This window comes from Pelecanus crispus, chromosome 7, assembly GCF_030463565.1.
Source record: "Pelecanus crispus isolate bPelCri1 chromosome 7, bPelCri1.pri, whole genome shotgun sequence".
Lineage (NCBI taxonomy): Eukaryota > Metazoa > Chordata > Aves > Pelecaniformes > Pelecanidae > Pelecanus > Pelecanus crispus.
The window spans coordinates 9,070,254-9,096,796 of record NC_134649.1 but is presented as its reverse complement, the minus strand read 5'-3'; the positions used below and the strand labels follow the sequence as shown (position 1 = coordinate 9,096,796).

Sequence of the window (26,543 nt, the reverse complement as noted above, 5' to 3'; positions counted from 1 at the left end):
TGTTTGGGAGCGTACAGGGGAGATGAGCGGCAGCTCTTGTTGGGACACTGGGTTTGGATGGGAGGATGTAAAGGCAGGGAAGATCATAGGAAATTTGGGCATGGATAAGGAAATTGGGGCTCAGAAGTATTTGGGAGTGGCTGGAGAATGAAGGGTGGTGTGATTCAGCCTGCTGGGGAGAAGCGGCTGGATGGGGGGAAAGGCAAATAGCTTGGGAAAGAGATACCTGACACTGCCTCGCCATGGGTGCAGGAGGGTGGATGTTCAGGTTGCTGCAAGCAGTCGGGATCTGGAGGTGACAACAGACTTTCAGCCTTGGAAAGAGCGGCAGGAAGGCAGAATGGGCAGCTGGAGCTGGGAGAGGACTAGTCCTGGCTGGGAGGGTCTTGATTTTCCCCAGTCCTACCCATTCAGGCTCTGCAAAATACTCAGAAATTCAGTGCGTGCAGCTGAGGTTCGAACACGGGGGGAACCTTGCAAGTGCCAAACAGGAGTTATAAAGTGCTGGAGCTCAGAGCTTCACCCGTGGAGCCATAATTTAATCTCCTCGTGTGCATACCGTCTCTAATTACACAATCACATACTATCTTCCCCGGGAAATGGATCTATTCTGGGGAGAAATCAGTGCTGTGCAGTGAGGTTTTTCCATAGGAGCTCTGTATCTTTTGTGGCAGACATTGGCAGATGTATCCTTTGCATGTGGAAACCCAATCTTGGCATCACTGACTTTTGGAACATTTGGCTTTGTGACCTAAAAGGTGTATTTTTAATATGTGTTTGCGTGCAGCCCCTTTCTGTCTCTGTTCAGAGATCAAGGAACTTTGCAAGAGTCCATTGCAAGGACTTTTCTGACATTTTAAAGTGTCCGAGGTGTCTGTTTGCAATGCCAAACATGTTCCTCCCTGTGTGTGTCCTGGTTGATCTGAAGCTGAGCCGTTGATGCATGTCCCTTGACCAGCTGTGCAGAAGTTGATGGTCAGGTCGGATTGGACACCGGCTTTGCCCTTTGAGAACAGAGCCTTTTGCCACATGTGTGTGAGTGAAGACCCATCTCCTCTTTGCCTAATACTTGCTGTGGTTTGTTTTTCTGGGGGAGGGAGGAGGTGGTAGGAGTTGGTTTCCAGGGACTGCAGGAGAGGAGAAGCAGAGCACATCTGCCTGGCAAAGCTCCTTGCATTAGTGAGGATGTTTCCTTCCTCCATCTCTCTGTGTCCTAAATTGTAATAACACGATCATGCTATTTTTGATTCCCTTATTTGCGTGGAAAGCCTGTTGTTTTTTTTCTTCTCTTTCAGAATCCAATTTTCTCTTGACATTTCTGCCTAATGTAGCAAAACATGACCTTTGAGAAAGGACATTCCAGCAAGATTCACTCCCTCCTCTGCATCTCTGCCTCTCTCCCACATCTTGCTGTCTTTCATGCATCTCCCTTTACGCTTCCTTCTTCTCCCTGGGTTGGGGGAGGGAGTTTACTGTCTCGCTTTTCAGTGGCAGCGAGCTGCTCCTTCCCCTCCTACTTTTCATCTGTTTTTGCAAAGTTTCCAGGTGCTCAGTGCTCCGGGGTGGATAAAAGAGGGAGTTTTGCAGTATTTTTTTTTCCCTCTGCTTATCTTCACCTGCTATTTTTGCCGCCTTTCTAAACTTTATCGGAGGCTGGAAGCAGTTTGTCTACACCCGTAGGAATGGTGGGATCTTAGTCATGTGAAATGAGGCACCTGTGGTTTGCCGTGCCTTCCGCAGCAGGATAGTCTGATGTGAAGCAGAGCCAGAATTTAATGATGCAGCACTGTGCCATCATGGTGTTTGCGCTTATTTTTCTGCCAGGCTCATGGAGAGCCTTTGGGACAATGGTTTGCTGTGTGAGCTGCAGCGACTTCCCCACTCCTAATTGCACGGTTTGGGGCTTTGCAGCATCACTTGCTGGCAGGTAGGACAGGACCAGAGTTGCCTTTCCCTTGTCGGTCCCTGAGCTGTGCCCCCTTTGCATTTGCCTAACACGTGTCTGCCCTTGCTGCAACCTAGTGTAAAGCAACAAATGAATCTGTCATCCCAAATCCTCATGCATCAGACCTGCACTGGCAGGAACCATTCCAGGATGTGCTCTTTTGGTTTTAGCATGTTTCTGATCAAATGGGCATTGTGGGCTGCGCCTGGCATGGCTGAGCTGCCTGTTGTCACCTCTGTGCCACCTTGTTCCCTACCTCCTCTCTGGACAGCTGAGGGTTTAATGAACCTCCAGGTGGTTCATGCCTCTGGCCCTTCAGCACCCTTTCCAGCGAGCAAGGCTGAGGCGGGAGGGTGCCTGCAGCCTCGCACTGAGCTGCCCTGCCTTCCCGGCTTGCAGCGGGAGGGAGCTGGGGGAACAGGGCTGCATTCAGCAAAGGATGTGAGGCAGCATCCTGTGTTTTCTGGAGGCCAGTATAGATATGGGAGGATTTGGGTTTCTGCAAGAGCTTGTGACCACCCATCCCTCTGCTCAACCCATGGGCTGGTCCCTTGGTTGGTGGCTCTCAAGTTGGCTGAGCATCCCTGGGAAGGGGTTTCCGCTCGCTACAGAAAGCATTTCATTACCATCTTCTCATGCTGTTAGAAACCTGGGGCTTTTCTCTTTCTGCTTAGCCTGCCCCAAACATGTTTCTTCCTCTTGTTTTTAGTGCTTTGGTTGCTTTTACACTCTTTTATCCTCTCTGGCTTTCAGCTGAAGAGACAATGTCTACTGGGTTGCAAAGCTCTCCCAGGTAGATGAGATTTATGTTTTTGCAAGATTGGGCAGATGGAGAGAGGGATGGGGAGCTGTTGGCTGCTATAGCGGTGCTACCCCTGGGTGCAAATAACACACAGCTGTACCGGGACACTTTGAGTGCACAGCTACTTGCAGATCATATGATAACACCTTGGGTAATCATTGTGCTGTCATTTTAACCTGGCTGTTACTATTTTTAACACGATGTTTGTACTTAATCTTTTTTTGTTTAAGGTATGAAATTAGACTTGTTCTTTCTGTTTGTGGTTGGTCGAGCTCCAGATTCATGGGCAAGAATCAGACACATCTTGCTCTGTTTGGATTTTTTTCTTAACGTGGCAGCAGGATAAAACCCATTTTCCCCCCTTGGAAAAAAAATAATTAAAATGAGAAACTTCTATTTGGGTTCGTCCTCATTAAAATCTCTCATTATGAAATCTAAACTTGGGTCCTAAACTACTTGACAGCCTCCCCATAGAGGAGGACGATGAGCTCTGTGGAGGCGGTAGGGCCATGTGCAGGAGGAATTATTTACTGTGACTACTTTTTTTTTTTTTCTTGTTAATTTTCAGAGACCTCTCTGGGAACCGGCTCACCACTCTGTCATGGCAACTCTTCCAGACCCTGCGACTCTTTGAACTGTAAGTCCCACCCTGGAGGTATATCGTGGGAGAAGAGGGGAGGCTGAGTGGAGGAATGATTTCCAAACAGAGCTATTTTGAAGCCTGTGAATAATTACCTAAAACTCCAGTGGGCAGCACCATCCTTGGGAGGGTTTCCTGGGTACGGGAGCACCAGAGCAGAACTGTTTCTCTTTTAACTTCGCAGCACCTTGCTAATTAATGTCGGGATGATGAACAAGTCATGCTTGGGGTAGTAAACGGTTGACTAACTCTGGGAACACGTTAGAAATACTTACTAGGCCAGATTTTGAGTGAATCTTCTCAAATACTTGATCTTCATCTGTTGCAGGGTAGGGCTAACTGTTTTTCCTTAGCTCATGGACGTGTTTTATAAGACACCCCTGCTTTTTAGGCGAATGACTCCCTTGCTCTCTAGCAATCGACACACCTCCCAACTCCGATGTGGGAGATGAGATAGCGTCTCTCCTGGGGCACCAGTGGCCTTCAGCCTGCTGAATTATTGATAGAGCATTCAGCGCTGTGCTTGAAGAATAAGTGGACATGAAATCAATGGAGCATTGCCCTGATGACCTGTTTTGTTGAATTTTAGAAATAGTTGTTTGGTGGGAATAAAAAAATATATATATGTAGGATTTGTCCCAGAGGATCCTGGGAAGCTCCATTCATCCTCACTGATGATCAATAGAGCTGTAAGCTGGAAGTGACTTATGAAAGAATAAAGACAGTCTTTCAAGTGGGAGTAAGTGTGTTATCACTGGTGTTACTGCAGTGTATTTTATTTCTGTCAAATTGCTAAATGAAAAATACTAATAGTGATATTAGAAAATAGAGAAACGCCCTTCTGATGGGGAATCTGGCTTGCAGAGTTAAAATGCTGAATTTGGAATTTGTCTGCTCGCTGATTACAGCTCTAAATATTTCTCAAGCCTGGCTCAGGTTTCAAGTTTAATAGCATGAGTCATTTGTATTCTTAGACCCTTACTTATTGTCATTGCACCGTCTGGCAAAACTCAGATTGACGGTTGTTACCCAAGAGAGACCCAAGAGTGGAAGAGCAAATGGGGCTGCAGTCCTGAGCTAGAGGCACTGGCAGGGCCTGGGGTAACGGTGAGCCTGCAGTTTAATGGGGATACTTCCAATGGGGCTTGCTTTTATGTGGCCTTGTTTCTTTGGTCATATTTTGTTTCTTCAGGCATGTCCCAGGTCTGCCAGCCCAAGTCAGGCTCGAAAGACCAATACCAGCCACAAAGGGAATTGAGATGCTGCTGTTTGGGCAGCAAAGTGTACTTACAACCAGCTGATGAAGAATATATCCATGATGTCCTGCTGCAGTGATCCTGACAGGGAAGCTGGTGTGCTTGGGGTGGCTTTGGTCGGTGTCAGCAAAGTCTTTTGGGGCTAGTGCTCTGCAGCCTGGCAAATGGGAAGGATCTGAATTACTTGGCTCCAGCTGGAGCTATGCTCAGAGCAGTTTTCTTAGAGATAACAAGCGCTGATTGATGAAAGAAGTAATGCAGATAGAAATGGAGATCGTGGGACTGGTTGGTAGGGAGAGGTGATGGGGTGGGAACACAGCACTGATGTGATGTGTGGTGTCCACAGTGTCCTGCGGGAAGGCTTGGCACTGCATGGGGCTGGAGCCTTGACTGGACCTCTCCTGCCACTGCTCTGTGAAAGGGGTTTTGGCAAACAACACCCCGGCACAAACTCCAGTGATCAACTTAGACCTAAAAATGCACATGCCCCCAGGCTCTGGCTTGCTGCTGGCTGGACTGGAGTAAGAGCCTGGTCAAGTCTATTTTTTCTGAAGAATTGTTTTGTCACTGGTGCTTCCTGACAAATTTTCCCTTGTCACTAAGGACCCTCCATCCACATGAGCACAGGCAGGACGGTCAGTACCAGAACAACTTGATGATGCTGTTCCCCAAAGTGTGACAGGAGAAGGATATTTTAGCTGATACCCACTGGGACATTGGTATTAATGGGGCAGGGGGATGCATCCTCCCTGGGGCCATGAAACTGTCCTGCTGAGCTTTGGATTTGTTTGAGAGAAGACAGCATGGAGGTGTAGCCTGAGCTATGGGTTCTGAATAATCATTCACATAAAGATGTTAGGAATTAAGGTAAAAATGATGTTATCTACTGTGGGGTGGCCATGGTCCTGAGTGCTAGAAGGATGGGACCTGTTGATGAGGAAAAGCAAATCCCCAAGATGGGGAGAAATTAGTAATGGATGCACAAAAGTGGGAAATGTTGTATTTTTTTAGAAATGCAGAGGATGGGTGAGTAGAAGACAGATTTTTGGCACGCTGAACTCCAAGGAGGCTTCCAGAATCTGGGAGGGAGACAGAATACATGGCCCACATAAAGTGAGTGTGAAGCACTGGTGAAAGCTAGAAAGGGAGCTGCAGACTGACATCAGCCAAGGACTTGAAGTTGAGCCAAAACTCCCTGAAAAGGAAAAAGGTGGTGAGCAGCAGAGACCGATGCAGAGGCAGCAAGCCTGAGGAAGGCAGGCTGAGCAGCAGCGCTTGTTCACGGCCACGGAGAGGTCAGAAGTCCCCAGGGACAGATAGATGCTGGCAAGAATCTGCTCTTCTTGAGAGAGTTAGGTCTACGGGGAGGGTTGGTGGGACGAGCAGGCGTAGGCCTGCAGTAGCTCACCAGAGGTACCCTATTGAGTACCAGTGCCCCGGTGCTACCAGGCAATCGTGGATCTAGAGGGAGGATAGTCACTGAAGGCAAAAACCACGACATGCAGCGAGGCAGCTTGGAGCAGTGGAGCATGTGGGAAAGGAAACAATGGGAGGATCATCTCTGGAAGAGTGTTGGGAGGAGAGGAACTACAACTGATGTGACATGGAGGTTGCCAGGGAACATGAGACCTGACAAAGCCGCTCACAGTGAACATGGAGGAGAAAAAAGCAGAAGACTAATGTGAAGGTCATGCCATGCTATGAGAGCAGGCAGGTGGATGGGAACTTGGGGCTTGAAACAGCTGCTTGGCTGCATTCAAGGCATATCAAGCTCGGGGAGATGGTATTGCTTTAAAGCAGAGTTTCTTTTCTTGTCAAACAGAGCCGAGCTTTTCCCCTGCTGACTCACTGAAGAAAGGATGGCAAAAATGAGGCACACTTCCAAAGAATACTATCTCTTTCTCGTCCTGGCCAGAAGCAAGGCTTGGAATGGTTTCCAGTAACTCCAGCCCTAATTCCCAGAGCATGGGCTGACCTTGACCGGCAGGGCTTGAGCTAATGTGTGCACAGCTCTCCTAAGTCTGAAGCTGAGTGTACCCAGGGAAGCATCTGACACATGCAACAGCTCATAAACATTGGACTTAGAGCCTTTCTTATCCAGAAGTCACAGATGGTTTCCTCTGTCATGTCCTTGGCTTCCTTTGTCATGTCCTCAGAGAGCTTAGGGCTGACATTTCAAGAATCCTTCCCAGAAAGACCTAAGACTCTGGATCCAATTACATCTTTGGTTGTTTAAAACCTTGTAGTTTGGAATATCTTGCCGCTCTGCCCAGCCCATCAGCATTTCTAATACCAGCAGTCCCTGCCAACTTGTCCTGCAGTAGATTTCTGCAATGCTACAGTGGGAGGCTTTGGCTGGGATGGGGCACAGCAGCATCTCTGTTAATGTTATGAGTCCAACCTAACATCGTCTGTGCCTCTAGCTTAAAAACTTATTGCCGCCAACAGTCACACTAATAGAGTTGTAGGTAGACAATAGCTACTTGCCTGCTCTCTGCATTAGCTAATCCAGCTACCACACACATGTATCGCTCCCTGCCTGAGTTCTTCCCCTTCTATCCCATCCCTTTCTGGCAGGGCTTTGGAAACAACAATTCTGGCTGGACCGCCAAGAGAAGCCCTGGTTCTGGGAAATAAATAGAAATCAAAAACAAAAATAGGTTTTGTTCTGTCTCCGCTGGGTGCTCTTTAGTTCTCAGGCTTAGGGAAGCGGTCTGAGTTCTGAGGTAGGAGAATGTTTTAATTGCAAGCGTATGAAGCCTCGGCAGCAGTTTTATGTGAATCAAAACAGACAGGATAAGTGTGGCAAGGATCTCTACTGCCCTCTGAGAGGCTTTAGCTGCAGACAGCTTTGTTTTAGCTGATGAGCGGGGAGGCAGGGGACAGGGTGTGTTGTCTCATCTAGCTGCCTGGTGTAAAAAAAATCCTGCTCTGTGTGTATGTGAAGTCCTGGCTGTCCCAGTACATACTGGGATGCTGATGGCATCCCTCTCCTGCCCTGGTCCACCCTCGTGTAGTCTGTCCAGGCAGTTTTGGGAGGTGATGACTACAGCTTTCTGTGGGGAGCAAAGCCAGGCTTAGCCAGAAACTTGCAACATTGCTGTCTCTGAAGAGTTGACCTGGTGCCTAGATGGCTCTGGGGTTTCAGCTCTGTCATCGTCCCTTTGAATGACAGTGCAGGGCATGATTGTCCCAGTTTTCCTCTGTCCCAAACCCAAGTGCCCACTGTGTGAAGGGGCTGTGCCCAGAGCACGCCCTGCTATACGCCTGTGCTTTGCCTGAGGGCTGGTGGATGGCTCTGGCTCATGTGCGGGTTTGATCCCTTTTCGGGCCAACTCCTTGGTGCAGAAAGCAGCTCTGCTTGTGCAGAGAAACCCCAGCTTGCTTGCGGCTGTGATACTTGCTATTTCTCACAGGCGTTTTCAGTTTTAATGAGGCTTTCAAAAGGTGTGGGAGTATGCACATCTCCTGAGCGCCTGTAACCAAGCGATGCTTTGGCAACATTTTCTGGCTAAGGCTATGTGCAAAAAATGCCCTTTGGGTCTACTTGTCCTCTCTGGGAGTAAGCTGTGCTGGATACATCTCATGAGAAGGAGCCCTTTGCCTTAATTCTTACTGCTGCACCCATTAAGCACACAACAGCAATGAAGATCTCTTGGCTGCCCTGCCTTCCAGCACCAGTTTTTGTCCTTCCTGCTGTGATGGGAGATGTCTCTGCAGCACGTAATGGTACCTTCTGGCCCGACAGTGGGTTTTGGCCAAAGGGCACCATGTGTGTCCTCAAGGTGCTTCTCCTCATTGAAGAGAAGGGAAGCAGAGGGTCATAGGTAATGGGGACATGTTGCAGAAGTTATGGGAGGAAGGGTTGGAAGGAGCTGCAGCTCCTAATGATCCCTGCAAACCTCGAGGCTGGGGTACTGATGGGGTCTGAGGAGAGAGTTGGAGGTTCAGGTTTTTGGGCAGGTGCAGAACAGTGTGAGAATGGAAATCGCTGTGTGCCTCTCTGGAGAGGTGGCTGGCATGGCAGGGCAGGGCAGGCACCAGGTAAGGAGGGAGGGCATTTCCCATGTGTCAAGAGTGCTTTTGCAGTGCACATTAGGGAAAATGGGTGCACACATCTGTGTCCCCAGATGCCACCCGTGGTGCCATGCTAGCTGCTGGTGGCACTCGGTGCATCCAGCCAGTGATGGGAGTTAATTTGTGCAAAAGCCCCTGTGGGGGTCTCGATTAGAGCAACTTACATCACTGATGTTGGGGCAGGTCATTGGTAAGTTCTGCCCTGAATCCCGCTGCTCCTGTATTATTCATGGGCCTTCATGAATTAGCAATGGGCGGGAAGGCTGCTGTCTATTACTTACAGAACTGCCCTTAAGTGCTAGGACAGTGGCTCTACCCGGCAGCCTTGTTTCATGAGGATATTTGCAACAGAGCAGAATTTCTTCCCTGTTGCCTCTGAGCTCCCCCGGCCTCCTGCCGGGTCACAGGGTACAACTCCGGTTACCTGATTTGCCGTTAGCCAAGCCCATGGTTCTTACCCATGTGCCATCCTGTGTCCTGCTGGTAGCAGTGACTTTGGGAGAACCGTGAGGAGAATGTGGATTTGTGGCCATGCTGAAGAGGATGCAAAGCCTGTGCAAGGCACTGGCAGTACCTGTCGTAGCGTGCAGGGGATGCCTCGTCGTTCAAATCCCACCAAATCACTGTGCTAATCTGCTCTGGTCTGTTATATTTAGTGCTTTGGCCTTTGAGTCGCTTGTCTGAGCCTTGTACCTGTCTTGCAAAGGTGTAGGTGCTTTTGATGGGAAAGGAGTGAACTAATGAAAAGCCACAGGGTGAAGTTTAACTTGGTGTTTGTTCTAAAAAAAAAAAAAAAAAAAAAAGTAGCCAGATGGCATCTTGTTCTACAAGAACATTCAAAGTGGCATTGTTAGGGTTCAGGTTTAACATCCCTGGGTGCTACCAGAAGGTACCTTGTTCTCCTCCTCCTTCTTTTGCAGTACTGTATGGATGAAAGAGCAGCTGCACGTGTTTGGAAGGTTGTTTCCAAATCCTGTTTGTCAGTGGAATTGATTTTGTAAAAGCAAGCATGAATTTTGAAGTAACACATGGAGCAGACCAGAAAAACAGCTTCTCCCTGTACGACAGGGGGATCTAGATGTTGTGTGAAGCAACGGTTTGACCTTTGGAGATGCCCTTCTGCTTTGGGGTGACCGAGTTCATCTTTTGCGCTGCTGGCTCCTCTGCTTCTACTTTCTTTTGCTTTGCAGTTACGTGGGGAGATATTTTGTTTGTTCAGGCTGTTTTGCTCAAGTTATCATTGCAAATCATGTTGGTAACTCAGTCTGTCCTGGCTGAGCACTGGGCTCTTCTCCCTGCTAGGATCTACCCTCCTTGCATCTCCACAGAGAGCTGTAGGGCTTTAAAAATGTAAATGAAATGGTTAATAGGTTGGAAAATCAATTATAATAAACATTCCTGGTATATAAACTATGTGTAAGTGTGTTTTAAATGAAGTACTTTAAAGGCAGTGCTTTTTTCCATTTCTCCTGGCCAGGTCAGCAGGGTCTCAGTGCAGTGCTGTTTGAGTTGATTAAAATGCATGATACCCTGTGCATTAGCTCCTGCCCTGGGTCACCGGGAGGCTGTGTTCATACAAGGTACTCGGGAGAAGACCTGCCAGCTTCGCTGTGCGCTCGTGGGGGCTGGAGATGTGCTTTCCCCAGCAGGGTCTTGGAGCCCAACTGAAGTGAGATTTGAAGATATGAAAATACTTCAGGACAGTGGGGGGCTGCCTGCTCCTTTGCTGAGGGATAAATGTTTTGGCTGTCTGGACGGCTGTGGGACCAAGTTGCAGATCTTGCGGTGAAAGACATTGTGTGTATCCACTTGCTGCCCTGGGAGATGTAAAACCTTGTGTGTGTGTGTGAAGGAGACTGTGTGAATGCATGGATCTGTGACCTGGGTCTCTCTGGAGTTCGGAGAAACATGAGCAACGTGTGCCAGGAAACCTCAGGCAAATAATGTGGAGGAGATTCTCCCTTAGTTCGAAAGGGCCCTTTGCACCTGCATGGTGGTCATCCTCCTCAGGGAGCCTGGAGCCAGATGATGGCCCTGCTCGTCCTTCCCCACCCCACCGTTCTTTCTCATGCTCTCTCTGCCCGTAGGAAACTAGAGAGGAACCTTTTTAACTGCAGCTGTGACATCCGCTGGATCCAGCTCTGGCAGGAGAAGGGGGAGGCTAACCTGCTGCACCAGGAGCTCTACTGCATGAACATTGATGCTGCCATCATCCCGTTGCAGGAGATGAACATCACACAGTGTGGTAAGGCACAGCCTGGGCTGGGTGCAGGGGAGGGCAGGAGGGTGCTAGGAGGGAGCCCTGCCCTATCTGGCACCTCTGGTTCAACCATTCACTTGGGGAACTTAGCAGAATCCTGCCATGTGGTCAAGAACAAGACAATTGACGCTGATTGGGGCAGTGTGTGGATTAAAAATAGAGTATCTGTGTAAGTATGGGGCTGGCGTTGCTGTATGAGTGAAGGTATCGAGTGATTTGGGGCATTTCCTTCACTGTAATGCCATTGCTTGAAAAAGTACATGTGATGAGTCTACATGATGTCTTGAAAAAGGATATGTTTCATGTTGCTCCTTCCTCTGTCTAACAAATCCTAGAAACAGCATATTGTAAAAAGACGCTGCAACCTTATCTTTCGTAATTACCCTTAGGAAATACACGTCTGTTTTCATTTGCTTTTGTGTTATTCTTTCAATTGAAAGCCCATGTCTGTAGGGAAGAGGCAGGAGTGACTTTATATCTCTTTCTGTTTCCTGCTGATGTTTAAAAGAGTCCAGTGGCCCCAGGAGCAACATGAGGCATGTTCAGTAGTTATCCCTTTTTCCTTCACCTTGTTCACACATCAGCTGCCTGTTTGGTGTCAGTTTTTGCTCTGCTATTGCTATTACTGGAAAGCATCCCTTGCAGAGTAAGGGGAAGGAGGTGTATCTTCAACAGAACAATTAAACTGTCTATACGCAAGCAGCTGTCAAGCTCACAGGCTGAAAAAAGGAGGAAAACCAGAGGTTTTCTTTTTGTGATGATCATTCTCTGTTCTAGGAATTTGGGTTTGTTTCTTATAGCAGTAGTACACAAACAGCATGCACATTTTGATTTGCGTGATTGGATTTTTTTTTTTTTTTCAAGTTCACAATGTCCCTTTATTAAGCTCTGGAAATTGGCCAAAGTGTGCCTGCATGTGGATGAACTAAAAAGATTTGAGAGACTGCTGTAATTTCCTCCCGGCATGGGAAGAATATTCTGCAAGGATTAGAGTTATAAAAAAATCCTTAGGGATTAGGGACAGGAGGAGAAGGTGACTCCATCAATGGTGATATTAGACTTGAGGTGATAGCAGGGTGCTGATTTGGGAACACAAATGTGCTGGTGTGCAGCGTGAGCACCTCCTCTGACCTCGCAGTCTCCTGGAAGCAAAGGGAGTCACGCTGATCTGCTTTCCTCTAGAGGAGTGTCTTTCTGTTCAAACATGAAGAAGACTCCAGGGATGTTGTACATTTGCCACCCCATTTGTCTTTGCTCTTTGTTGCTGAGGGCTGACGTGGCTTGGTGTGGTCATGTCTGATATCAGGTCAACCTGGAGAGACCATAAGAGTCCCTCCTATCTGCCTCTCCACTGATTCCTGCCACCTATGCAACTTTGCCAGGCCTTGACCACTGCCTCCTTTCTTCTGGTATCCCCCCAAATCAGTGCAATGTTGCTTCCATCCTGGTGTCACTCCCTGATGGCAATGAAAGGATGCGTATCTCCATCCGTGGCTTTGGGTTGGTGTGATGGATGCTGCTGCCCTATGATGGGAGGGGACCACTGGTCAGTTCCCCCTGCCCCGCCTACCCAATTTGCTTCTACAATGAACACAGAAAGCCTTCCCCATGCAAGAAGGCTGTTTGCCCTTCTTGCAAGCAGCACTGTCTTTAACGTTGCAAAGATATTTGATGCCTGTGGCAGCAAGTAAGGAAGCGGTGTAAATCAGAGCCACCATAAATCAGTGAATCTGTCTGCCACCACCAAGGAAGAACAAGGGCACCTTTTATTAGGAGAGCTGCAGTTAATATGAGGACACATCCTTGGTCATCTTCTCTTGATTGTTATAAATTAGAGGGACAGTCTCCTCGCCTGGAGTACTAGGTGCTCTGAGCCTTGTCCCTCGAGGTGGGAATGCTTTGGATCCTCTCCTAACGCACTCAGCTTTTCCATCTCAGGCAGCTGCCCTTGAGAGCAGCTTCTGTGGGAGTAGAAAAGATGGGAAAGCAGGGGTTGCATGAAGGGACGGGCAGCGAGCACTGGACACAAATTTGGATTCGAGTGTGATGGGAGGGTCTGTTCAGCTGGCACATCTTCAGTGTACTTTCCTTTGTTGCCATGCCTCATCCTTCTCTTGGTAGGGCAAGGCTATGCTGTTGCCTCCTGCTACTTATCTCAGGGTGCTGGAGGCTGATTTTGGGAAGCAGCTTGGCAGGATCTGGGTCCACGTGTGTGCCCCCTGCAGCTGGCTGTAGCAAATGCTGCTCCACACCTGAGTGCCTTGGTGTCTGGCTCTCCTAGACCTCCCTGAGATCAGTGTGAGCCACGTGAACCTGACGGTGCGGGAAGGGGAAAACGCTGTCATCACCTGCAATGGCTCAGGCTCACCGCTGCCCGATGTCGACTGGACGGTGGCCGATCTCCACTCCATCAACACGCACCAGGTAGGGGCTGCGGGACCTCAGTGCTGCCTGCGCCCGATGTGGCAAGGGCAAGGCAGCTGCCACGGGTTCCCCAGGTCTGTGCATGCAGGGCAGAGGGTCAGGTAGATGTTGGAGACTGCTGTGAGAAATTTGAAAGGGCAGTATCTAAAGGAAAATCGAGGCCGTACTGTATCCACATGAGAACCTGGGAACAACCTGAAGGCAACAAAACCTTCCCTCTATATGGCTGGAAAGTAAAGATGAGATAGCTTTATATCTCAGTGCTCCCTAATTGAATTAACTTGTGTCTCCTCTAATGAAACTACCTGTTTACAGAGGTGTCTGCAATAGTTGTAGCTGAAATAGGCAGCTAAGCAAGCTTTTCTAGAGGCAAGCCATGTTTTTCAGTGCTACAATGCTGCAGGTCTCCTCCTTCCAGTAGGTATTCTTATAAGAAACACTTCCCCTCACCCAGATCCTAGTTGTCCTTGAATTTTGGAGACCTCACATCTTATGCGGAAACTGGGATCCTCAGCTTCTGGGGGCAGGAGTGGCGGGGAGAGAAGCCAACAGACATTGATTTCTGTCTGTATTTCTCTCTGGGATTTTTAGACCAACCTCAACTGGACCAATGTTCATGCCATCAATTTGACCTTGGTGAATGTCACCAGTGAGGACAACGGGTTCCTGCTTACCTGCATTGCTGAGAACGTGGTGGGGATGAGCAATGCCAGTGTGCTGCTCACCGTCTACTGTAAGTAGCAGTGGAGAGACCTTGACCATATAGAGGCTAGAGGGCTGCCCTGGGAACCGTGTGAATGCACGGCCACTTGCTACCTGTGACACACTGGTTTTGTAGATGAGGATTAGGAGCTGAGCACGCTGAGGAGGAGGTGGATCCTTGCACAGCTCTCTTAAGTGCCAGTATTTTAGCTTTCCTGCTGCTTCCATTACTGCAGAGATGGGCTCTAGAGAAGGCAAGGAGCAGCTGTGCCACACTGGTGGTGGACATCTCTCCATCCATCTCTTGGAAGATCCAGCAGAGTAAGGAAAAGCTGTAGAGGGGCTAAAACTCTGTTTACAAACACGGAGTTGCTTGCCCTGATGCCATGTGAGAGGTTAAATGTCACTATTGCTAAAGCCAGTGTAAATCTTGACTCTGATTTCAGGGCTGCTAGCGCTTTCTCACAGATCTGTTCCTACAAAGTTAAACTGCAAACGCCGTGTAAACATGCACATGTCAAATTTCAACTGTTCACTTTTAGCTGCAAGTAACTAAACTTTCTCTGTGCTTTCTAATATAACTTAACACAAACCTGACCTTAAGAGGAAGTTTACACAGCTTTGTGCTCTCAAGCAGCTGAGATTTACTATATGTTGCTGTGTCTGTAATATTTGTCCTTACTCTGTAGTTGGAAAATCTGTCCCCCACCCCCAACCCTGCCAGATAGAGCAGAGACCCAAGTGGGATTCTGGCTAGTCTTGGTGAACCCATGCGTGTTGCATGTCCAGTGGAGTGCAGGAGCCACTGTAAAGGCTCCAGTCCACAGGGGACTGGAAAGATTAGAGCAGATGCTTTACTACTTTCATCTTCCTCCCAATAAGTACTATTGATGGATTGAAGAATAGAGGTAATTAAAGTTCACATTGGCTCAGAGGTGATTGGTCAGCAGGTGGGTGTTTCTTGCACTGCATTTTAGCATCTTTTCCTCCACAACTTAAACAGCACCATGCTAAAGCCTATTTTCACCTGTGTAATCCTCTAAGCTGCTGACAGTTTCTGCTACCCCTGCTCTTGTTGCCCAGACCTATCACTCAGGCTGTAATTTCACGCTGAAAAGATCTGGGTTTGTGTGTGTAGGTGGCTGCCTGTTTTTGAATCCTCCTTGCCAGGAAGATGTGAATAAGCCACATGCAGATCTAGGCTTGTGAGTGAAAAGAGGTGGCTGGGACATGGCTGTGTGGTTCAGGGTAGCTGCATGCTGGTGGGAGAATTTTGCTCGGCTCCAACCAGCTCTGCACCTTGTTTTCTTCTACCACCTTCACTGCCTGAAAAATTCACCATCTTTTTTTCCAAAAGATGGGTCAAAGTTGGTGTGTTGCTTTTGTTCCTCGTGGATGCCCCATGGATTGTCTTTGCAGCTGGATGGTACCAGGAAAAGTAGAGTTTTAGGGAAGACCTACATCTTTTTGTGTCCTTTGTCTTTGCAGAGAACTCTGTTCTTCTAGTTCAGACCTTGTCAACCTTGGGGTTTGGGACTTTACATGTAGGCGTTGTAAATGGGGTTTCAGAAGCAATGGCAGAACAACATTTGAATTCTTGGGGTGTCCCAGGGGGAAGACAATGTATATGCAATAAATTGCAGGTGGAGTCTCTGCTTTTCTCTTCCCTCTCCCATTCTACTTCCTTTAATTAAAACACCCCTAGAGGGTGTTCGGCGAGTGAGAACTCCTTTGGGATATTCAGGCAGTCAAAACCCCCAAGGACAGGCAGTCGCTGAGGGATGTTTGCTTCTGCAGCTATGCAATCCAAAATTGCTCAGTGCAACTGGAGACCCCCCAAGGCACACCTTACACACGTGTAATGTAACAGTGCTACGTTGCAGTGTCCTCCTTAACAGGGACAGAAAGCCTCCCTGTGATCCCTTGAGGGAAGGAGAGCAGCTCTATCTGCGTGGACTGGGGCAACTCCAAGCTTAATTTTTTCTGGGCTGGTGAAAGGACCATCCTGTGGTTAATTTGTACCCCTATCCACAAGCCCAAGAGAGCTGTCTATTGTTCAGATCCTCCTTCTGGGGAGTGTGGAGTGGCTCTTGTGACTCAGCGCTGCTACTTTGCAGACATCAATGGGAAGAGTAGAAGGAACAAGGGATTTTGGAGGTTCTGTTTTCAATAATCTTGAATTCCATGGTGCACAGAGACATGATGTGGGTTGAGGTGTGCTGTGAGCCTGCCATGTTTCTCTCTCCTAGATCCCCCTCGCATCTTAACCCTGGAGGAGCCGGTGCTACACCTGGAGCACTGCATTGCGTTTGCAGTGCATGGGAACCCAGCTCCTACCCTTCACTGGCTGCACAATGGCCAGGTCCTCCGGGAGACAGAGATCATCCACATGGAGTTTTACCAACAAGGGGAAGTGTCTGAGGGTTGCCTGCTCTTCAACAAACCCACTCACTACAACAATGGCAACTACACGATTGTGGCTACCAACCAGCTGGGTTCAGCCAACCAAACCATCAAAGGACACTTCCTTGAAAAACCCTTTCCAGGTAGGATATTCAGTTTATCTTACTAGGGTTGCTTGCAGTCCAAAGGTCTTACTATGGTCCCACCAGTAATCCTTGCACCTAGACAAGGCCTTTGTCTGAGCAGCGGGTTGGAAGGGGTGACCTTTGGAGGCCTCTTCTGACCAGCATGATTCTCCCACTCCAGTGTGTCATAACAGCTTTTTAATGCAGAGAGAGAGACTAACTGCTTTAGATATTTTTGTTGTGTAATATATTCTGCAGTGTTTGGTTTTTTTTTTTTTTTTTTAAGATCTTTAGGGATTTCAGTGGGAATAGGCCACAAGTTTGGTCAATTATTTTGGATGTCTTCTGGGGTGTCCCAAAGAGGTTGCCCAATTTTTTGAGAGAAAGTATTCTTATATGTGATTGCTAGTTATAAGCTAAAGAAAGGAAAGGCCATTAAAGTGATGCAGCTCTTCTCTTTTTTTCTTCTAGAGCTTGCATTTGTGAAATGATTATAGCTGGATGCAGCAGTGTCAGGATTGTTTTCTTTCTAAATATGACATGTGCAATTCCAGGATGACAGGTCTACAAAAGATGCAATGGCTCAATTAGTTGCTTTGCATCAGTTGCTGGGATTTCTTAACTGATTGTTTGGAATTCCCCGTTGTACTCCCTAGTGATTCAGGGCTTAACTACAAAAAACCCATTTGAGGACATGAAGATCCAGCTCTGGGGAGTGCAGTAGAGACTTTTGTGGTGATCTGTCTGCTCTATAGGAGCATGGAGGGTCTTGGTCTCCTCTCTGTCATTGCAACACCACGCTGGCCATCATGGAGTTAAGATCTGTGCATGCTGCTGCCTTCAGGAATGATGCCATGAGAAAGTGGCAGCTCTAAATTGGCCCCTGCAGCCCAAGAAAATCCAGCAAAATAGGGCGTTTGCTAAATATAGAAAAATACCAATGGTACTCTCATTTATTATTTATATCACACCATATATGTACACAGAGTTTTTCTGCAGGTCAAATGCCGTAAATGCAAACCTAAATCTCTGCCTTGAAGATCTGGTAATTGAACGAATGAGCTGATATGGATGGGAGTGGAAAATTTGTATTCTGGCTTCAAGGGTGATGCCCTGTTTGGCTATCTGACCGATTTATGTTTCCTTCTGTCAGGGCAGAAGAGCAGCTTATCAAATGTAGGTGGGTGAGGAGAAGCACAGGTTTGCGGTCTCAACTGTGTCAGGTCCCACCTTTGTGACTCAATTTCCCCATCTGTGAAATGGGGACAGCTCTTAAGTAGGCGCTGGACCTCCAGAAAAGGGGGCAGATCTGCTGTTCCAGAGAGCTGATTTTGGAAATGGATCTGAGCCATGCTGTGATGTGGGAAGGCACATTGATGTTTGGAGAGCCACTTGTGTCAAAGGCTCTGGGAGAATCCATTTGTGCGAAATATATGTAAAATATTGCCTTTGTGAGTGCATCTTCACCCACGCCTTGTATGTGGTGTTGGTGTGGAGTACTTACAGACCCTGAACCATCTCTCAGCAGGAACTGACCCATTTCTTTTATTTCTTCTGATCTGAAGTCCCAAGCTGTTCCTCACCCTGGCAGACCCTGGCAGCCCAATGCAGGATGTAATTTACTTTCCTTGAAGTTCGTTGCTTTGTCCACCGCCACAGCTGACATTAACACTCAGTGCAGCTGACGTTTATAATTTCCCATATGAAGGTAGACTCCTCCAGAAAATGCCACAAATTGAAAGTTCCGCAGTGTGGTTCATTCAAGAAGCTTATTGCCTATAGCTATTCACATGTGCAAGGGCTTTGCTGTCACTACACAGGGTGAGATTATTAGTCTTAATTAATGAAAGCGTAGTGCCTGGAAAACTTCCTATCAGCATAGAAAAGGACCTGTGACCATGTTTTTTTAGAAACCCCTGGTCTGCAGTCTCTTGTTGGTACTGTGCCAGATTGTGCTTCCCAGGTTGAGAGGAGAGAGATGCTGTTAGAAGCTGGGTGGGATCTGGGAGAGGTGTCCCATGCCATATCCTGCTTCTCTGCCATGCTGCAGTTCTAGGAGCCAGGGCGGCAGCTCCCAGGATAGACTTGTGTCATGTCCTGATAAAAATCCCATTGCATGTTGTCAGTGGCGTCTCTACAATAGGCTACCTTATTTAATCCACACAGGTTAATGTACCTACCTCCCCCCTTGATGAGTGTTCCGTTCTTTGGGAACATCTCCCAGAACTCAAGCTGGCTGAAATTTCTTGGCTATGTGTTATGCTTTGAAAAATAGGGTTTAGTGGGAAAAACTTTCTGTGGGTTTCTGTTGAATTTGCTTAGTCCAGCAGAGAAAAATGGAAAGGGGAAAATGTAGAAGGAACAAGAGTTTTACAACTAGACTCTGTCTGCTTTAATAGGGAAAAAAAAAGTCTCCAAATGAATATTTCTTCCTCCCCACACTCGCCCCCCGGCTAGAAAAAGCCAAGGAAAGTTACTCTTCAGCTTGCCTTGAAACAAAAATATTTTTTCAGGTTTTTCCCCCTGGTTTGGAAAGCTGTCTTTGTCACCCGGGGGTTGTTTTACGCTTCCCTTCCAAACCTTACCCGTACTTCAGCGTGAACATTTCAGCGTTCTTCCAGGAGCCCTCTGCCAGCAAAGCTGTGTAAACTCCAGTTAATATCGGGCTCAATTTCTTACATGGGCGAGTGAATTGAAAGCTGACGTTGTTCTCAGGCTGTGTAAACTGAGTGTCACCGAGGGCTTTAGACCTCATTGTCTGGGGCCTCGGCTGCCTTGGAGGCTGAAGGAGCTTTACTGAATAGACTGGAGCAGTCAAAAGGCTGACTGCAGGGACTGGCGTGGCTGTCTCAGGCAAGAGGCAGCTCTAGGACAGACACAGCCTCCATGTCCAGTTCAGATGCTCTTAGCTTTTATGAGTGGCTCATGAAAAAGAGGTCAGAGGAGGTCTCTTCTAACCCCCTGCCCCAAGTTGGGCTCTCCTCCCTGGGAGCTGGTCCTCATCCTTGTGGGACTTTGTCCTTGGGTGAACACTGCCATGCAAGGCAAAAATCTGCTTCTCTCCATCTCCATCCTGCTGAGCCCTGTGTGTCTGTCGAGCTTTGCTCACTTGCTGAAAGCAGGATCATTCAATGACCATTCACAAGTTTGGTTAGCAAGCTGCTAATTGCTCTCCACTTTGGCCTTGCAGTAACATCCCTCCCCTCCTGTTTCAGCCCAAAGGCCTCCACAGTTACCCCTGTGCTCTCCATCCTGACCTCCAGCATGTCCTGCTGGCACATGCGCTGCAATTTCCAGTTCGAGTTTCCCAACAGGACAAAATATGAAAAGTTTTGGTTTCCTGGGCTCTTCAGAGTGGTGGAGTGTGTCTGAGGCGGGCTGGGAATGAGACCACTCCCCCTTTGCTATGCTGCTAACTGTGATGCTTCTCTCTTTGTCCTTTCCACAGAGAGTACGGACAACTTTGTCTCAAGTAAGTGTCTCCCTGCCCTTTGCATACTGTGGATGTTTTGTTTTTGTGGTTCCCCCACCTCCCCCTGTGACTTGCATGCTCCTGGAGGAAAAATCAGGAAGCCAAAAGCAAGTTGGGAGAGGTTGCACAAAGCCCTGGCTTCCGCATGCACCAACAAGATGTCTGGGGAGCTTTTGATCAGCTGGGCAATCTCTAGAGTCCAGGAGATGCTCATTTCCCTCTAGTGACATCCTGAAGAAGGTCCTATAGTGGAAATTACAGTCTTTGAGGTCTTAAATGGCAGGGCTGGAGATAAATATCACTGAAACTCTAACCAGTTGGTTATGGTATAGCAGAAGGGGTCTTAACTAGATGTAGGCTGGCCAGTCCCCAAAGCAGTTGTGTGTCATGGCCCATTTACAACATGATCTCTAGTGTGGACTGGGATGAGAAGCAGGACTCAGCTTCTGTAGTGTTTCCTCAACAGATTTTTTTTCTTTCTTCCCGCCCCCCCAACAACAAAATGTCAACCCTACTTAGCCCAGTAGATTTCTGAAAACTCTAGGAGATGGCTCAGGGGTAGAGGCCACCCACCCTAGGACACCAGGCACCCAAGTGTTTCTTGTTCGCAAGGTTGGAGTGACATCAGCATTGTCCTGGTCTGTGTTTTCTCTGCTGATGTGCACAGGGAACTCTCTGATGGTTGATTTTGGTGCCTTTTGAAAGAGAAAGTTGCAGCCTCTGTTAGGGGTGAACTGGATCTCGTCGGGTTAGGCACTGCCATTGGGGATGTGCTGGTGCCTTGGGAGTCTCGTAGGAGCCATGTTGAATCTTCTGTCTTTGGTGTTTTGGTTTCAGTTGGTGATTACGAAGTGAGTCCCACCCCACCGATCACTGTGACCCACAAACCGGAGGAGGACACTTTTGGGGTGAGTCCTGTCCTCTTCTCTACTGAACTGTTTTGCATGTGTTTCTTGTTGTTGATGACTTAGTATTTACATTCCTGTGCAGTTTTGAGATATTTGCAAGGAAAATCTCTTCCTTTATGACTCAAGGCACAATCAGAAAGATTTTGTGGCTTGTGTCAGGCAAGCAAAATACTGACACGAACCATTGGATCCTCTTGGGTCTGACAGTGTGGAACCAGGGAGCTCTTTGAAAATAAGGCATCCTGTGAAGTTGCTGCTGGCAGGGTCAGAAATTCTCACTCTAAAAAAGTAGCACCCAGAGAACAAACAAACAGGCAATTGTGTATTTCATACTATTATTGAGCTGTTAAGTTTAGCCCTGTGAGGGACTCAGATTTAGCTTGGTTCAATTTTGTCAGTGCCTATTTGCCCTCTCTCCTGTTCTGCAGGGCATGCCAAAAATGAAAAAGGAAAGAAAGCCTACAGCTTATCAGATCTCAATATTGTCTGTCTTCTGCAGAATCCAAGTGGAAAAAGAAAAAAAATCCTGTAAAAATATTGGGGGAAAAAATAGTGTGTTACACAATTGCTCTAATTCTGTGAAAGTTAACAGAATGAACAAAACTCAATCCACCTTGGTTTCAGTTCTCATCTGACTGAAAATCTCCTATAAGTGAAGTGAAAGCTTTGAACAGTGAGACTGAGTAATAATGTGCACTGATTATTAAATATAAAGCACAGAAAACAAGCTGGGGGATGAAAATAGAGTGTGGTAAAATAAAAAATTTAAAAATATTGTGGCTAATGTATCAAGGGCAGGGAAAAGGGTTGCAAAATGAAATTACTTTTTTCTTGGTTAAATGAGGTATTTTCTATTATAGCAGAATACAGTTTTGTAAAAGGAAGAGAACTCTAAATGCATTGCAAGACCCAGTACAGGAGAACAATTGGACAGATGCCAAAGAAATTGTTGTTTACATCAATGCAATAAAAGTATCTCGAGCAAAGGCTTGAAGGAATAAATATTCATAAATATTAAAATAAGCCTGGGATTGTAAACCCTTTAGGGCAAGGAGGTTTTCTTTCCTCTGCTTGTACACTGACACAGCGGAACTACAGTTCCAGTGAAGGACTTTGGACACTGTTGTAGTATAAATATTTACTACTAAAAATTACAATAAATAGGGAACCATTAGAGGCTTTAGGAAAACCAAATGTTTTTTTGGAAAAAAACAGTTCTACTTGATTTCTTCTGTTTTCTTTTTGTGGTGTGTTATTTTCCCTCATTCTTTGTCCTGAGGGATGTTTGGATGGAGACAGAGTTGCTCTTTCTAAAGAATTTTCTGCTGCTCCTGTGTGTTCCCAGCTCAGGTTAGTATAGCTTCAGTGTTGTGACATCATGGCACAGTGGTGATGTCACAAATGGAGGCTCATGATGTGGTGCAGTGAAGGAAGAGCTCAGACATTGGAGCATTCCCTGCAGATGTATGGAGTGAGCGGCTGGGGAGAAATGGTGCCAGAACAGCATTGCTGATAGGGAGATCTCAAACCTTCCAGTCCTGCAAACAGCCTGTGATGCTTCCAAGCTGTGCCAGAACCCTTTGCTTTCGCTTGTGTTTTCCTCCACAGCTCATATCCAAGGGGTTGCAGCAGATGGTATGAGCCTACAGAAAGGTTAACTGGGCAAGGAGGTGCTGTATTTCCAACCTAGACTCCTAAATTCCTCTGTCTTGACTCTAAGGCTTTTTCCTTTCAGGTTTCCATAGCAGTTGGGCTGGCAGCTTTTGCTTGTGTCCTCTTGGTCGTCCTCTTTATTATGATCAACAAGTATGGTCGGCGGTCCAAGTTTGGGATGAAAGGTACGTGCAGTTGCTTTCCTCTAGCAGGAGGCACCTTCCAGGATTGCCCGGCTCTTATAGCACACGTGGAAAGGTGTTGTGGTTTTATTCCTACATTGTCAGTATTGGTACAAAGCCTTCTAAAGAGAATGTTGTCCAGCCCTCTTCTGTTTGTTGAGAGAGTAGTGGAGATATACAGGCTGGTGGTTCTCACCTGTATGTGCTTCTGCTGGGCAGAAAGATGCATGTGTTTTCCTTATCAGTACATAACTGCATCTACAGGTTGCCCAGAAGAGCTTTGAGCCTGCTACTTCCAGCCATGCGTTGAGAGAGTTGTACTCAGGAGAGCATGCTCTTGGATGAAATCTTTTTTGTGGACCTGATGATGCATGGGTTTCCCCTTGTGTTACACTGGCTGCAGAGTGCAGGGTGTGAAGGGGGAACAGAAGGATGTGAAATTGGTTTGGGTTCTGTTGGAAAGGCAGGTGCACCCATTCTGTGCCTGTCTGTGAATGGAGACCAAGATGTTGCTGTAAGTTTGTAAGGTCCATACTGGGAAAGCAATTACTGACCTGTCTTTCAGTGATGTGGAAGGTCTCTTTCTGCTGCCTCTCTGTTGGAAGGTTTCCTCCTCTGCATCATGAAAAACCACTTTAGGAGCTATTTCAAGTGTCCTTGATAGTGATTGGAAAGCGAGAAGACGTCTGATGTTTGCCAGGCAGAACTGGTCTCTCTGTCCTATCAACACCAGTGCTGTGATGTGATAGAGTTAATGCCAGAAGAAAGTAGATGACTCTGTGCCATCTGCTTTTTGTGACTCTGCTGGTATCTCCAGCTGGGCAGCGTTGGTGGTGCCCAGTGAAGGCTGGAGGAAGAGCCTTCACATGACAAAGTAGTTCCCAGCCTAATTGGTGGCTCATGCATACGCCATTTGAAGCCAGACTTTGACAAACATGAGCTTCTTCCAAGGCTCCTGAGTTGCAGCCTATTTCCTGGCCTTGCTGGGGTCTGCGTTGCCCGGCAGGTTGATAGGTTTGGGAACATTTCTTGTGCTTGCCTAGGGCTTTGTTTGCTTTACAGAGACATTTCCTGAGTGGGTCCAGATGGGATTCTGGCTGGAGTTTCCCCTATGCATCCTATGGAGATGGAAGACAGGACGTTTAATTAAATAGCAAATCTTCTACACCAACTTAGCAATATTTAGTCCATATGTCCAATGATAAGAACCATCTGGTAGGGTGTACTGACTGGTGGGTGGAGTAGAGGAATGGAAGACACGGTTCCTGGGATCAATTCCCAGCTCTTCTACTGACTCACTTAGTGTCCGTAGGCAATTAGCTGTCTTAACCTCTGTCTCTGCTTTAATTTCCCCATCTGTAAAATTGGGATGATTACGTGCCTTCTGGAGGGATGTGTCAGAACACTTTGGAAGTGCTTGGGCATTTGCCACTGATGGGGCTTAGAGATACAAATCTAAAAAGGAAAAGTAACTTCTGACCCTAATGGAAGAATCACAGAGGAGTGAACCTTATGTGAGTAACCAGTCTTGGTGAACAGATGTTTGTACATGTTCAGAGGTGTTTGGATAAGTGTGTTAGTGGACATTCTGCATTCCCCAAAACCAAAGGGGTGCTGTGATGGGCCCTTGTGTGTGCAGTTTTTGGAAGGCAAAAATCTTTAGCCAGAAAAGCCTGCTTTCCTCCTCCTCATGCTGTATTTCTTCCAACTCGGAAATGAAACCACAGCCCTGTAGAGTTTCTAAAGGTTTTATTGATGACATTGCTTGAAGAGATGGAGTTGACAGAAATTAAATACATCTTTAAAACCAGGGAGATAGCTCTTTAATGAGTCACAAGTGTCATAGGCACCACCATGGGCAGCCTACTCATACTGCCTAAGCTCTGCTCCCCGTTGGAGGTTGCAGATCCTCCTGCCCTGTGGACAGTCTCCCTAGCACATGGCCTTACCTGCCTTGAGCCTCCTCCTTTTCCCCAGTGTCTCTTCTGCCTACTCTTTTTTCATTAGCCAAAGTGCCACTGTCAACTGCCATGGCACCAGATTTCACATCTTTAGCTGTATCTCCCTTCTTTGCATCAGGCTTTTTACCAAGCCTCATAACTTTCATCCACAGCAAACAAAGGCAACTCTTCCATTCACCTGCAGTGGCTGCGATGCTTGGTGGTACCCCAGCAATGGCCTGCTCTGCCAGCTGTAGCTGATTTATTTCTCACCCCCTCACACCCTGACAGAAATATCACAGTCCCCTGCACGCTTTCTAAAATGCAGTTTCTAAACTCTCCCTCCTTGCTGCTCTGCAGGTCCATGAGTCCAGAGCCTTACTCTCACCTTCGGTTGCTTTAGGGTCTCAGCTGAGCTGTTGCAGTTGGTCCCAATCTGGCAATGATACCTTGAAGCTTGTGTTTGTGCTTGATGTCTCTTTCCCTGGTGTCTCCTCTTTAACGACACTAACAGGCTCCTGTTCCTTTCCTTCTCCCTGGAGGCTTTCTGCTCACAAGGTGATGCCCTTGTCCAAATCATCAAATCACTTTACTGAGTGGTCCTGAGCTGCTCTTCCAGGGGCTCACAAACAGGTCCTACCTTATTCTGACACCCTGTACCAGACAGTGCAGCTGGCAACCACCTCCAAATCTCCTTTAGCCGACACTTTCCTCCGGGTCCCTCATTATCAGTTAATTCTTGGTCAGGAGCCATCCTGTATGGCACCTAGCGTGTTACCATTTACTAAGAAAAAATTCCAAATCCTGAGTCTTTTTGGGAAAGTGCATCATTCCCTGAATCAGGAGCTGTTCATCGCCAGCTGATATGTTGCCACTTGTTGTTGAAATCCCAGCTTGGCAGGCCTGCAGGAGCAGGTTTTTCCTGTTGTTTTTGTCACGGATGCAGAACATTGTGTGCTCATGTTGGACACGTTACCCAAAGCACCTCGTGAGTCTCTCTGTGCACATCTTTTTCCTTCTGTGTCTCCTAGTGTTAAGCAGATGGTTTATCTCCTAGAGAGAGAGAGGTGGACTTGGACTGACAAGATTGGATGTCACGTTGGGCTGGAAAGTCCCCCTGGGCCAGCCTGCTGGGTTCCCCACCAGTCTTAAAAGCAGACTAATGGACTGCAAAGTGTCCAACATCCCAGCTGCCTTTGCTGAAAAGAAAGTAACTGCACCTCCGGGCACATGGCTGGGGGAGGACTATGAGAGGATGGTGTGTCCACATTTGTCCTCTTCTGGCTGGTATCACACCCTCGGATCATTGCACAAAAGTCCTGGCAGAGCCACCACTCTGGTTATGACCCGGCTACTGATACAGCCAACAGCCAAGCAGTGGAAAAGCCTGTGCTGCCAAGCACGCTGCCGACGGGCTGGAGCGGTGGCATCAACAAAAGCTCCTTGTGAAGGGGGCTCTGACGCGCTGTGCTCCCTGCTCCTTGGCGTCCCTCGGCTGAGCTTGTGGAAGTTGGCTCTGTGCCATCCCCCTCGCCTTTCCCTGCTCCCTCCGGAGAGGGCATTCATTAACATGGGATGGTGGAGGTCAGATCCCCTTTCTGGCTGCCTGTCGACTTTGGCTGGGGGGGATAGGGGTGGGCTGAAACAGCTGGGGGGGGGCTGGGGGATCACTGGAGCTGAGGGGGGGGGAGGCAGCAGGAAAATGGCAAACAACACGCCTTTTTGTGAAACGTGGTGTGACATGGGCAACATGG

The 26,543-nt window shown here is 47.7% G+C and overlaps 1 protein-coding gene across 6 annotated transcripts in view; it reads left to right on the top strand.

Moving 5' to 3' along the window:
- Nucleotides 1–26,543, top strand: part of NTRK3 (neurotrophic receptor tyrosine kinase 3) — a 217,300-nt gene that overhangs the window by 52,108 nt on the left and 138,649 nt on the right. For 5 of the 6 annotated variants that reach the window (XM_075713677.1, XM_075713675.1, XM_075713673.1 and 2 more), the window contains 8 exons: nucleotides 3,316–3,384; nucleotides 10,808–10,965; nucleotides 13,262–13,404; nucleotides 13,996–14,137; nucleotides 16,356–16,652; nucleotides 20,083–20,106; nucleotides 20,944–21,014; nucleotides 22,750–22,852. In XM_075713677.1, the coding sequence (XP_075569792.1) occupies nucleotides 3,316–3,384; nucleotides 10,808–10,965; nucleotides 13,262–13,404; nucleotides 13,996–14,137; nucleotides 16,356–16,652; nucleotides 20,083–20,106; nucleotides 20,944–21,014; nucleotides 22,750–22,852 (1,007 nt within the window). The remainder of the gene's footprint in view (nucleotides 1–3,315; nucleotides 3,385–10,807; nucleotides 10,966–13,261; nucleotides 13,405–13,995; nucleotides 14,138–16,355; nucleotides 16,653–20,082; nucleotides 20,107–20,943; nucleotides 21,015–22,749; nucleotides 22,853–26,543) is intronic. The other variant, XM_075713676.1, reaches the window with a different exon arrangement.